The following is a 14,874-nucleotide window of genomic DNA, read 5'->3' as shown; positions in this document are numbered from 1 at the left end:
AGTTTTTCCAGTATATGCAGTCAATTCGAAAATGTTTGTGTTTTTGATATTAGTGGCATTGGTCGGAGGTTCCACACTTCTCATGGCCTCCACTTGAATGGCCTAGGGAAGAAAATTGTAGCACAAAAAGTATTGGATGAAATAAAAAGGCACCAGCAAACACCTGCAGCACCATCAATGACAGTAACAGTAACATCACAAAAATCAATAACAGCAGGTTCATCACAAGTAGCAACAACAACAGAAGCAACAGGAACAACAAAATGATCACCATTAGCAGCAGTAAAATTACCACAAATGGTCAAACCACAATCAGTAACTGCAACTAAACCTTCGGCGGAAACAACAGCAAAACCAACAGATACTACAACAACAGATCCACCATCAGCAGAAATAGTGTCAATAAAAGAATCAAAGGCAGCAACAGCACGAAGAATCCTGTCAGCACCACCACCACAACCACTACCACCACCACCACCTCCGGCCACAGAAACAGCAGCAGCAACTGAACCAACAACAACAGTGGCAGCAGCAACAAAACCATCAACAAATGTTGCAGCAACACAACACTGCCTAAGGAGGAGTCAAAAACAAGGTACATCTACATCATTAAATAAGGCTTTTTTATGGCTTCAGACAAAGAAAAGGAAAAGATTGTGACAAATCAGCAAGAAAATTTGCAGATAAGTCACAACTACAATGGAAAAAGCAGCACATTACCAGGTAATGGCAAAAGAAAAAGTACTTGCAAAACAGTCAGGATAATGTGTCAGAATATTCAATGCCTCAGAAACAAAGTACTAGATCTAGAAGTAGCTTTAAATAATCTTGCTGATGTCTCTTGCATTTGTTTATCTGAACACTGGTGCAAGGCTAGTGAATTAAGTCTCATAAATATAAGCAAGTTTAATTTAGCATCACATTATTGCCGAAGTGTTTTTAAAAATGGTGGGGTATGCATTTACTCTAGAATAGGACTACAGTTCAAAGTGAAAACAGAATTGGACCATCTAAATACAGAAAAACATTTTGAGTCATGTGCCATAGAGTTAAAAACTGAGGAGAAGAGTGAAAAACTAGTTGTCATTACAATATATAGATCTCCACTGGGTGACAAAAACATATTCTTCAAAAAAATAGAAGCAGCATTAAACACTTTTTATAGTAATGAAGTGAAATTATTTTTATGTGGAGATTTTAATATTAACCTGTTAATTGAAAGTGATGAAAAAAGACAGCTTTTGAGTATACTCAGCAGCTTCCACATGAAACCACTCTTTACACATGCCACCAGAATAACAGAACTGTCATCTTCTCTTTTAGACAATATTTTCACAAATATGGAGAATGGTATCACTGAGCCACTAAACGTAAACTTAGGTCTTTCGGATCACAATACACTATTAACATACATAAATTACTCTATCCCCAAGGCAGTAAAATATAAGTGGGGATACAAAAGGCACTTCTATACAGAAAAAGTGAATACTTTCATCCAGTTGTTAGCTACATCTACATCTACATCTACATTTATACTCCGCAAGCCACCCAACGGTGTGTGGCGGAGGGCACTTTACGTGCCATTGTCATTACCTCCCTTTCCTGTTCCAGTCGCGTATGGTTCGCGGGAAGAACGACTGTCTGAAAGCCTCCGTGCGCGCTCTAATCTCTCTAATTTTACATTCGTGATCTCCTCGGGAGGTATAAGTAGGGGGAAGCAATATATTCGATACCTCATCCAGAAACGCACCCTCTCGAAACCTGGCGAGCAAGCTACACCGCGATGCAGAGCGCCTCTCTTGCAGAGTCTGCCACTTGAGTCTATTAAACATCTCCGTAACACTATCACGGTTACCAAATAACCCTGTGACGAAACGCGCCGCTCTTCTTTGGATCTTCTCTATCTCCTCCGTCAGACCGATCTGGTACGGATCCCACACTGATGAGCAATACTCAAGTATAGGTCGAACGAGTGTTTTGTAAGCCACCTCCTTTGTTGATGGACTACATTTTCTAAGCACTCTCCCAATGAATCTCAACCTGGTACCCGCCTTACCAACAATTAATTTTATGTGATCATTCCACTTCAAATCGTTCTGCACACATACTCCCAGATATTTTACAGAAGTAACTGCTACCAGTGTTTGTTCCGCTACCTGGGAAGATGTCTTTGCACAAACAACAACCGAGGAATCTTTCAATGCTTTTGCTAGTACATTCATGTCCCTATTTGAGAAGTGTTTCCCAAAAAAGCTCACAAAGATCAATGTCATGCCTAGGAACACAAGCCAGTGGATAACACCTGCTATTAGAGTATCTAGTCAAACACTAAAACATATCAGTCAGCTCAAAAAAGATAACAAAGATGTACACTTCACAGATTATGTTAAGACATACAAGAAAATTTACAGGAAGGTGATCAAAAAAGCCAAGACAATGCACAATGACAGTGTAATTGCTGGGTCAGCAAACAAATCGAAAGCTATATGGAATGTAATAAAAAAAGAAATAGGCCCAAGCAAAAATGTTAGAAATCCGGATGACTTTGTTTTAAAAGATGATCAAGGTGTGCTAGTCAGAAATCTTACTTTAGCAAATTTCAATAATGACTACTTCATAAATAGTCCAATCAATCTGAGTAAAAATTGTTCTAAGATTAGTAGAACATCAATCCCAGAAGAACAAAGTGTTAATTCATTATTGCTACCTCCCACGAACAAATTGGAAGTTAATCGAATAATAAAAACAATGAAGAATAAAATGTCCTCAGGGATTGACGAGATACCTTGCTCAGTCATGATGAGATGTGGTAGTGTCATATCAGCCCCACTCTCACACATCATAAACATATCATTTTCAGAAGGTGTCTTTCCACAACGATTAAAAATTGCAAAAGTAAAACCATTGTATAAAAAGGGCAATACACATGAAGTGGGAAACTATAGACCAATAGCTTTATTATCGGTATTTTCAAAAGTAATAGAGACAGTCATGAAAAACAGAATTACAAATTACCTCGAGAAATTCAATCTATTGTCTGTAAACCAACACGGCTTTCGCAAAGGAATGAGTACAGAGTCAGCCATCACCCAATTCATTGAAAATATTGTAACGGGGCTAGATAAGAACAACAGTACAATAGGAATAAATTTGGACCTCTCAAAGGCATTTGATACAGTCCAACATGATACCTGCTAGACAAATTAGAATATGTCGGTATACGAGGAGTAGCTAAAAAGTGGTTTCAGTCATATCTCCAAAATAGGAAACAGGTAGTAGAAATTGCAACAACAAACAGTAAAAACCAAAGTATTGTTTACAGATCAGATATTCAGACTGCACCAATTGGGATACCGCAGGGGAGTGTTCTAGGACCTCTCCTATTTCTTCTTTACATAAATGATATCAAGATTCCAGTAAATGGTACTCATATAACCCTGTTTGCGGATGACACAAATATTGTAGTAACTGACATAAACCGGGTATTGCCAACATCTGCAACCAGAGTTATAGAATATTTGCAAAATTGGTTTGAAGTGAACAAATTAACCATAAATATCTCTAAAACTAATTATATCCATTACAGGAAAGCAAAGTCACACTCTGATCTAGATCTCAGAATAAAAAATAAAGAAATTGTGAGAGATGCTACCACAAATTCTTAGGTGTACATATAGACGAAAATTTAGACTGGAAATCCCATATCCTGTATCTCTCGCATAAGTTAAGCTCTGCTTGCTTTGCTTTACGTGTTATTAGCTTTGTATGTAGTAGGGAATGTAGCAGAGCTGTTTACTTTGCTTATATACATTCTGCTATTACCTATGGCCTCACCTTCTGGGGTCATAGTAAGAAAAATCTCAAAACCATCTTCACTCTACAAAAACGAGCTGTTAGAATAATTACCAACAGTTCAAGGCTAACTCCTTCAAAGCAATTATTTATACAGCTGAATATTCTACCCCTACCGTGCCTCTATATACAGAAAAGTGTAATTAATGTAAAAAGAAATATTAACAATTTCCAATCCAACTCGGATCTACATACTTACAACACAAGAAAGTGCAATGACATTCATATAAAAAGAGTTAACAAGGCTTTGGCGCAGAAACAAACAAACATACAAGGAAGCAGATTGTATAACAAACTACCGGTAAAGATAAAAGAAATAAAAAAATTGTCTTCATTTAAAGAACCAGTATTCAAATTTTTAATGACCAACTGCTATTATAGTGTAAAAGAATACCTGGAATAGCTTCATACTAAACAATTATATTTATGTACTCTGTGCCTATAGTAATTTCTATCTGTCTGTTGCTATAATCTAAATAAATAATATGTACAAAAGTGCTAGAATTGTATGTGTTATATCTACAGGGTGTTTCAAAAATGACCAGTATATTTGAAACGGCAATAAAAACTAAATGAGCAGCGATAGAAATACACCGTTTGTTGCGATATGCTTGGGACAACAGTACATTTTCAGGCAGACAAACTTTCGAAATTACAGTAGTTACAATTTTCAACAACGGATGGCGCTGCGGTCTGGGAAACTCTATAGTACGATATTTTCCACATATCCACCATGCGTAGCAATAATATGGCGTAGTCTCTGAATGAAATTACCTGAAACCTTTGACAACGTGTCTGGTGGAATGGCTTCACATGCAGATGAGATGTACTGCTTCAGCTGTTCTATTGTTTCTGGATTCTGGCGGTACACCTGGTCTTTCAAGTGTCCCCACAGAAAGAAGTCACAGGGGTTCATGTCTGGTGAATAGGGAGGCCAATCCACGCCGCCTCCTGTATGTTTTGGATAGCCCAAAGCAATCACACGATCATCGAAATATTCATTCAGGAAATTAAAGACGTCAGCCGTGCGATGTGGCCGGGCACCATCTTGCATAAACCACGAGGTGTTCGCAGTGTCGTCTAAGGCAGTTTGTACCACCACAAATTCATGAAGAATGTCCAGATAGCGTGATGCAGTAATCGTTTCGGATCTGAAAAATGGGTCAATGATTCCTTTGGAAGAAATGGCGGCCCAGACCAGTACTTTTTGAGGATGTAGGGACGATGGGACTGCAACATGGGGCTTTTCGGTTCCCCATATGCGCCAGTTCTGTTTATTGACGAAGCCGTCCAGGTAAAAATAAGCTTCGTCAGTAAACCAAATGCTGCCCACATGCATATCGCCGTCATCAATCCTGTGCACTATATCGTTAGCGAATGTCTCTTGTGCAGCAATGGTAGCAGCACTGAGGGGTTGCCGCGTTTGAATTTTGTATGGATAGAGGTGTAAACTCTGGCGCATGAGACGATACGTGGACGTTGGCGTCATTTGGACCGTAGCTGCAACACGGCGAACGGAAACCCGAGGCCGCTGTTGGATCACCTGCTGCACTAGCTGCGCATTGCCCTCTGTGGTTGCCATACGCGGTCGCCCTACCTTTCCAGCACGTTCATCTGTCACGTTCCCAGTCCGTTGAAATTTTTCAAATAGATCCTTTATTGTATTGCTTTTCGGTCCTTTGGTTACATTAAACCTCCGTTGAAAACTTCGTCTTGTTGCAACAACACTGTGTTCTAGGCGGTGGAATTCCAACACCAGAAAAATCCTCTGTTCTAAGGAATAAACCATGTTGTCTACAGCACACTTGCACGTTGTGAACAGCACACACTTACAGCAGAAAGACGATGTACAGAATGGCGCACCCACAGACTGCGTTGTCTTCTATATCTTTCACATCACTTGCAGCGCCATCTGTTGTTGAAAATTGTAACTACTGTAATTTCGAAATGTTTGTCCGCCTGAAAATTTACTGTTGTCCCAAGCATATTGCAACAAACGGTGTATTTCTATCACTGCTCGTTTAGTTTTTATTGCCGTTTCAAATATACCGGTCATTTTTGAAACACCCTGTAAATATCAACTGTGTATTCCATGTAAAAAGTCTTTCTCATACATCAATGTAAATAATCAAAGTTGTACATGCTATTTCAATGTGGTCTGATGTTATGTAGTCTACTATGCACATCTGTATTTTGTATAGTATTGTTAACCCTATATGTGTGTATATATATACTATGTATTTTTGGACGAAATCCATGCAATGTACATTGTCTCTGGATGAATAAACTACTACTACTACTACTACTACTACTACTACTATTGATGTTTGGGCACTGATCTACAAAGTAAGTGCGAATAAAATCAAAGAGATCAAGTCATAAGACTCCCTCATCTTTCCTGATATGTGGTTATTGATGACTCAGCACTTCAGCTATTCAGTGAGTTCATTTACAAAGAACATATATATATATATATATTTTTTTTTTTTTTTTTTTTTTTTTTAACCATACATCAGAGAACTTTCATAGTTTGAGATCTAATAGGTTATGATCTATGAACTTGCAATATCAATTATATAGATGTTAACTATGAATATTAGTTCTGTAGCTCTTGGGGAGCCAATGCAAACACACTCAGAATAACAGTACTGACTTTAGTTCCTTCATCTGTAAAGTAAGGCCATATCATCAGCTGAGTTAGGCCATGCACATTATCCACTTGCATTTTCAGTGGCTTGCTTGTGCTAAGCAACATTACTATAACTCGAGCAAGAAGAGAGAAAGCTCTTACTTGATTATGGATAATACAGAAGAATCAATATCTCCTCATACACAATATCATTCAGCAGAGTTCCACAACCTGGCTGAAATGTTCTCAACAAGCCTGGAGAATAACTATACTTTCAATCCTGTGGCTGCCTGCAAATTGAAGTGTTCACTTTCACCCCAGGAAGACTTCTTGTGACTCAAGAATTTAAACTATCAAACTCCAGCACTTCATTTTCCCTTGTGCCACCTGATGCAAACTGAATCAAATCAGCTGTGGGGTAGGGAAATAGCTGGAGTGGTCAGAATCCCCAAGATGTGACTGTTGTGAGTTGGTATAGGTGGTGCCACAAGTCGTTCAGGCCAGTCTCTCATGTTTTCACCAGATCCCTGGAAGAACTACATCAATCTGCCCCTAAAGCAGTTGAGTGGTTGCAAAACCTGAACAATAACCTTTGATTATTTTTCCTTTACCTTATTCAGCTGGTTGTTTATAATTTTTGTTTTTGCATTTTTTAAAGCACCAGTACCTGTATTTCTCTAGACACATCAAACATTAAACAAGAGCGAGAGATGGTGAGGCAGGGACCCCTTGCTGTTGAGTGTCATACATTCTGTTTCACTGGAGACACTCTGTTCTTGCACTGCATCAGATTTGCCACTCATATAATCAAAGAGCGCCAGTGTTGATCCTACCACAGCCAACAATGAGACTAGTCACTGTGACTCTACAGTGATACAGTGGATGAGCAACCTGGATACTCTAAATTAAATCTGCAGGAATGATTTCAACAAGTTACAGTGCAGCATGTACCTATAACTACATGTATTTGAAACAACCACATAGATGCATATATTATTCATTGCTACTAAAATTTGAGGGACTTTGGAAATTGGATGTATTTGTGCTGGATTGCTCGAAAGGTAATATAATGAGCAATGAATTTTTCTATCAGACTTCAATACTCTGTTGACGTGTAAGTGGCTAGATATGAAATGCAAATGGCTTACCAGTGTTTTCCACAGTGGCTGTTGACTCTGCCTGTTCATCCATAAGAATGTTTCTGCTACCAATTTCAGGCTGTGGAAGTGGCAGTCTCTCATTTCGACACCCTGCATCAGTAGAATATCTCTGCACAGAAAGACACACATCTGTAAAACACATTCACAATGAAACTGCAGTGTCTTAAAAATGTGAGAATTCTTTTAAAAAGTTCACTCAGGTGAAACAAAATACTGTTTTTTACTAACTGTAAAACAAGACACCTTTTTCAAAATTGTGTCATTCAAATACATAGCATCATCTTACATTAGCAGACTAAGCTTTGGTTGTGGAGGACAAGGTTTATACATTGTGTAATGGCTTAACATAGGAGTTATCTTACATTTACAGAAACAGCTGTGATAGTGGAGTTCACTAAGAGAATTCAACCTGCAGCTCTTGCTTTTTATGAATATCTACCAAACTTAAACTGTAGTTCACCTGAATCCAAATCCTATCAGAACTGAACTGTCATTACATATGAAGAGCTATTCAAGAGTAGTACACATTTTTACAGGGAACAAATTGATTCTAACATAAATATGTTCCCATCAAATACTTAAAAAAATGACACTAATGCTGCTAATACTACATAGCAGTGTTGATTTTCAAGACACAACAAATAATGAACCAAGTAAACTGTTAGTCCAGAGTATTCCAATTTCTGCACTACGGAGCTGAGAGGATGAAATGTTACTGACATTCAGTTCACTTGGATTGTCAATGTTGTAACAACAGTAAATTGTAGCAATTGATAATGGATGCAAATAATAGCTGCGGTTCTATGTGTTTTTTGGTTCACAATCATTTCATGCAGGCAATAAAATGCTAATTTTCAAGTGGTTTATGAAACATGAATAGTTTTAAACTATTTCAACAAAACATCATCTGTGACTACAGTAAATAAGCTCATTTGTGTCACAGAGATTAAATGGGGAATAATGCTTTTGTAGTACTGCTGGTGTCTTTTGAATTCTTGTGTTAGAACATATAGTAACTAGGAGGTATTTTTATATGCTCTATCTGAAGCCATAGTTAAGAGAAGTCTTACAATACTGAATTATGCACTGCCCACAAAATTGTGCTACAGTGTAAAACAATTATTTATTTTAATAAAAACAATGATTCAAATAAATCAACCTGCAATTATGACTTGCTTTTTTTTTCAAATTAAACACATATGCACTGAGTTTTAAGGATTTTGGGGAGTCTGAAATAAGAGAACTAGGGAGGAAAAGAAGAAACATACTGCATATGAGGCCATAAACAACTGCACAAAGGGCAATTTTTCCAACTGCATGTGGCCTGAAATTCAAAGAGTACTGGATGGTGCATGAAGTTGATGATGAGGGTGAGGTTTAGAGTAAAGAACAATTCAAGTTCAACAACTTCCCACAATATCTGAACAAAAGTTATATGTGGTTTAGCAACATGTAATAAGCATAAGGAAACAACATGACTATTTCTTAGGTCATAAGTGTAATCTGAACACAAGCCTGTTCATTCTGATATCAACAAGAAGGTTGGTAATGGTGTTCCTACATAAAGTTCTGCCCAGAACAATAGTTTTGCTACATACTCTGGTGGATGGAAAGAAGCTGCCACCATTTTGAATTCTTGAGAGGAAAACCATACTGAAAGAGAAACTGTATTCAGGAGCTATCTTTGGACATCAAGAAAAGGGATATGTAACTAATGACCCTATACTAGTCAACTTTACAGCAGGAGAACGTTGGTGCTGGATCTTTTCGGGGATCACCACATTCAGAAAGTTAAAGACCTAGTATCAAAGAACAACATACACATACAGTACAGTCAATGAGACAAGGTACCCAACATCTGCAGTGAGGATGGGATGGCTGCTTCACATGTCTGCCTCAAACAATCACATAATACAACTGCACTATAGTACTTTCAACTTGAAGGGATTGATGCTGTTGTGATTAGATCTTTCATGACTCACCTCCAACAGCTTTACAGTGAGTGTCGCTCCCTCCCCCAAGGAGACCATGCTGGTACACCAGGTGGGAGACAGGAAATCCTCAATAGCCATGACAAGGCAGTGGTTGCCTACTAGGTGCAACAGAATCTCAAGTGAATCTACAATGAAAGGATTCAAAAAGTGCTGTGTATATATGCCATGGCATGGAAGGCTCAAAAGAGGATGTAGTAAGGGCGCATGCCAGGAAGAAAAAATTGCTAGTATGCTTACAAATGAACATCAAGAGTGGTGATGATTATACTGATGGTGATGAATAAAAAATACCAACACTACAGACAGTTAGCTTAGATAGTAAGCACAGAATAGGGTCTGAAGATAAGCCATTTCATTTTGTTTATTTTATTTCTTTTTGTATTGTGACAATGTTTACAATCAATAAACAGTGTAAGTTGACAATACGTATTGTTAACTTTTTCAGCAGATCTTAAGATTTGTATCAGTAAAACAGTTTGTAATTTTGAAAGCCAAGTACAGATGTTTACTAATTAACAGTTCACTCTTGTAGGATATAGAAAGAAAAGGGATGTTAAATGTGTTACTTTAGTTTTGCTGTTTGCATTTTTTATGGATCGTAACTGTAATATCATATTATGATGTGGAACAAGTCTGTTTTGAAATTTTAGTTCACACACACACAAATACACACAGTATGCAATACGTCCAATGCTTGAACATGCTGTGAGTATCCTTTTGTCATTTTCTAAGTTCTTCAAGTAAAGTATGCTCTATTCTGCGAATGAAATGGTGTATACAGTTGAAGCTTACATCATCGCTGGTTTGTTTAAGAAGAGTCATGAATTTTTTATGAGCAATTTCTGAATCCAAGTGTTCCCACAAAACACAGTGTTCTGAAGTTGATAACAAAATTGTGGTTCAGTGGTAGTGTGTCTAATTCTGAGCATAATCATAAGCTTTCTGTTTGAATTCTAGAAGCAGATGCAAACATTTTGCTAGAATACCACTGCTAGCCTGAAAAAAGGTGTCACACAGCTTTGGCTACAGACAGATATTAAATATCCATCTTGTGTCTCTGTAGTTATGTGCCTAGAGCTGTAACCTTGCTGTGTTTAATCCATTCAGGCATGACTTCCAGTTGATAAAGGAAAGCGGGTTAAGTACTGCAAATGGCAGCTTAAGAGTACAGTGGACTTTGAACTTGAGCCAACACTATATTTTTGAGTGATGAAGTCTTGTTTCACCTCTGTAGCCATGTGAATAGCCAAACTGCTACTGGACTACTAAAAGTCCTCAGATAGTGCATCAAGTTCCCTTCCACAGTGACAAAAACTTAAGTTTAGTGCACGGATTCTAGTAGTTAAATTGTCAGTCCCATGTGTTTTGAAACCACTGCCAATAAAGACATTTATCCTCAAATTTTTGAAAATTTCCACTCTAAGATAAATGAACACAAAAGGCTGTAGTACTTTTCCAGAAAGATGGAGCTACTTGCCACATGTCTCATCAATAGCTGTCTCATATTCAAGAAGCCTTTGCAGAAGAATATGCAGTAAGTAAAGGTTTGTGAGTGCTTCAATTGCTGGAGTTGTCTGCATGTGACATTTATCTATGGGGGTATTTAAGAAAAAGTTTATGAAAATCATCCTAAAATGGTAGTCAACTAAAAGAAAACATATTCTAAGTTATTCACATGAAGCATGCCATATTCTGTGAATGAAATGATGTATACAGTTGAGGCTTGCATCAATACTGGTTTGTTTAAGAAGACTCATGAGTTTTTTATGAGCAATTTTTTAATTCAAGTGCCCTGGCAAGAACAGTTCAGTAGAAAAAAATCAATGTTTCATTTCTCTATGAGTGATTTTGAATGTGATGTCACAAACACAAAAATGCATGGAGGTGCAGGACAACCATTTTCCATACAGATTGAAAATTTTTTATTCTTGCAATTTTTAAAAGTATTTTGTGATTTCAAATAAAATGAAGTTTTCCTGTAACAAACTGGGACCACTTCTATGTTGAATGTGATGTATTGTTACACATTCAGAAATTATGCAATAGAGTAAAAGATTTTCTGTAGCACACTAAGTCTGGGTGAAGTAATTTCTTCTTCTAGCAGTACATTTGTAAATCTTATTGTCGTTTTTCGATTGCGATAGAGTGTTGGCAACAAATTTCATATGGGAGTTCTGTGAGATTGTTGTCAGTTGCCAACTGTTTAAGAAGCTGCCCACAAGAAGTTTGAGCATGTACATCACACATTATCCTCATTACACATTCTAATCAACAGTTACTTTGTTTCTTAATATGTTGCCCCAGAATACTTTCCCTTAAAATAGTAGTGAATGAAAACAAGAAAAGCAAGACAACTTTTTGACTTTCCCTCTGCAAAGTCTGCTGTTATATGTGATGCAAAAATTGCAGAGATTAGACTGCTAAGACTGTCTAAAACATGTGACTTCCAGTTCATGTTATTATCAGTATAAATACCTATTTTGAGTTTCTCTCATGAATAATTTCTAGATGTAGGTCAGCAATTGTGCAGTATAGAATTTTATATATTGTCTTTTATCTAATTTCAGTCACAGTCCATTTGCAAAGAGGCAGTTATTAATTTTGAAGAAAATTTTATTTACATTTTCAAGTGCTGAATTTTCTCCACTGGGGCTGATTATGATATTTGTACTTGTGTCATCACCAAAAAGGTCTGTTTCTGCTTGTTGGATCCATCATGGCAAATCATGTACACACAGGCTGAGGTGCTTAAGACAGACCATCTTAAATATATCCAGTGGTACACCTGTAGTGATTATTCCCCACTCTGAGGGCACTGTTTCATTGTGTACACTCTCTGGGTCTCCTAATGCAGTATTACGCATCCTTTTGGTCAGAAAATTCCATTTCCCAGCATGTTGACATTTAAATTTTGTACAGCCTATTGCCTCAAACTGAAAAATAGTAGAAGGATGATTTGAAAAGTTCTCGAAACGGAATAGAGAAAAAGTACTTACATCACTCAAACTTTTTTATTTTTCAATGTAGTCTCTTTGTATATTAATGTACTTTGTCCAACAATGTTCCAGTGCCTTGATCCCATCTCAAGCATGAGTTTAGTCTGGGCCTTCAAAATAGTTGTCAACTCCGGCTATAAACTCTTTGTTTGAAGTGGATCTTCGTCCACCAAGAAAAAATTTCAGTTTTTGGAACAGATGGCAGCCTGATGAAGCTATATCAGGTGAATAAGGTGGGTGTGGTAACAATTCATATCTTAGTTCATGTAATTTTGCATGGCGACGGCACATGTGGGGGTGTTGCAGTGTCTTGTTGCGGCACCCATCTTGCAAATAATTTTTTCATTTCTGATTCTTCAGTTAAAATGCGATATACCCTTTCATATGGTATCTGACGAGAGTGAGCAATTTCATGCACTACCAATTGGTGGTCCTCCATGACCATTTTGTGCACTTTTGCATTTCTGGAGTAGTGGTATGCCTTGGCAGACCACTGCGCAGATCATCTCCCGACCAAGTTTAAATTCATTTGTCCACTTGGCAACAGTTGAATATTAAGCAGCAGAGTTCTCCAGTGTATTCTGTAAATTGGCATGAATGTCCTTTGCTTTCATACCTTTTTTTATGAAGTACATAATCACTGCTCGAATATCGATTTTTCTACATCTTCACAAGTCACTACGCAGGAACAACAACAGAGCCATGTCACTACCACAGCTCTCTTTCAAGAGAATGTGTTTACAGGCAACAGCCCAATGAATATCACATGAACAACTCGTGCTAGCGCTGGCGCTGGCCTCTCATTGTGATTCCGAGAACTTTTCAAACCACCATCGTATGTTCTTGTGTTTTTCTCAAGAGCACATACCCATAAATATATAAACATAGCTGCACTGTCTCAGCACTGTGACCCAGCTGGACTTCAAATATGATGCCTGTAACCAAAGCACTTGTCAAAAAACACTTAATTCAATACACAACTTGTGAGGAGTCATAAGCATTATAGAAACACTGTTTACGTCCATGTCCATATCCTGAGAAACCTTTGGCAAACAACATATGGAGATGCACATGGAGACGATGTGGCCTGTCTTCTGGCAAGCATTACAAGTAGCCCAGTGCTTAGGCATTCATGCTTGACAATTCAGAAAGGATAAGAGGGAAACAGAGAACACTGATGCTGGCCTTGTGGCACTCGCATCTGCTTGGACTGACCTTGGTCTGCTCAGTGCTTGGCCTGCATGTTTACCACTGCCACTGCCACTTCCTTGTGCAAGCCATCGGTTGTCCTAGTGGGCACATTTTGTGCCATTACAGCCACATTACACCACACTTCAATTTGGTCACCCACTGTCCAAGAAACTTCAAAAGACTGTGCTATTTGCAGAACTTCTGCCAATGGGGGTTTTCACAAAGTAAAACCTTCTGGTGTACTTCCTTGTCTGAAGCTTATCAGACAATCTTGTCACACACCACAGAGTCTGCATAAGAGTCATTATGGACATCGGTGGTGAACTGACACTTTTGTTGAAGACCATGAAGTTCAGCTGCCCAGGCCCTGTATGACTGATTTGGTTTCTTGCAGCGTTGGTAGAATCAATCTGTGCCCCTATGAAATGTACTCATTTGCGATGGTAAATGTGTTCATTAGTGAGGATAGTTGGAGAATACACTGCACATGTGATCGAAAGTAAGATCTGCTCTCTTGTAAAGGAGCAAGCTGACACAGTAATTGATACATTTTGGGTGGAATCCATGAGAGGAAGAAGGCTTTGCACAAATTCAAGTCTGTCACACCAAAAGGTAAAAAATGTTGTCTGAGTCATTTTTATAAGCTTCCTGATCTTTGGCTGTATCATCATATGGGAGAAAATTGGGTAGATGCACCAGTGGAATGACACCCTGTCTGTTAATGGAAGCCAACAAAGTGGTCACTTCCGAAGTAAGCTGCTGAATGAGGGCCAGTGGCGTGGCATCCATTATGACTATCTTGACAAGAGGGCACTTAAGGCCAGGCCAAAACTGTTCCAAACTTGTCACCAATCATGTAGTAACCAAGTAACACACAAAACTGATCCAATTAACACATATATGGCTTTATTCATAAACTGCTGAACTATTAACAGAAATAAGCCTCACAGAAGTCCATACACTACAAGACACAGAACTACTGGTGTGAGTGGCACAACTTGATGAATACAGAGATCATCATTCAGCACTGCTCTGCATATACATATGTGAGA

The 14,874-nt window shown here is 38.1% G+C and overlaps 1 protein-coding gene across 2 annotated transcripts in view; it reads right to left on the bottom strand.

Annotated features, from left to right (window-relative positions):
- The window catches only part of LOC124615596 (murinoglobulin-1-like), a 283,543-nt gene that overhangs the window by 44,947 nt on the left and 223,722 nt on the right, over positions 1 to 14,874 (bottom strand). For both annotated transcript variants that reach the window (XM_047143583.1, XM_047143584.1), the window contains one exon: positions 7,630 to 7,750. In XM_047143583.1, the coding sequence (XP_046999539.1) occupies positions 7,630 to 7,750 (121 nt within the window). The remainder of the gene's footprint in view (positions 1 to 7,629; positions 7,751 to 14,874) is intronic.

Source organism: Schistocerca americana, chromosome 5 (assembly GCF_021461395.2).
Source record: "Schistocerca americana isolate TAMUIC-IGC-003095 chromosome 5, iqSchAmer2.1, whole genome shotgun sequence".
Taxonomy (NCBI): Eukaryota; Metazoa; Arthropoda; class Insecta; order Orthoptera; family Acrididae; genus Schistocerca; species Schistocerca americana.
This window is presented reverse-complemented; position numbering and strand designations above follow the sequence as displayed.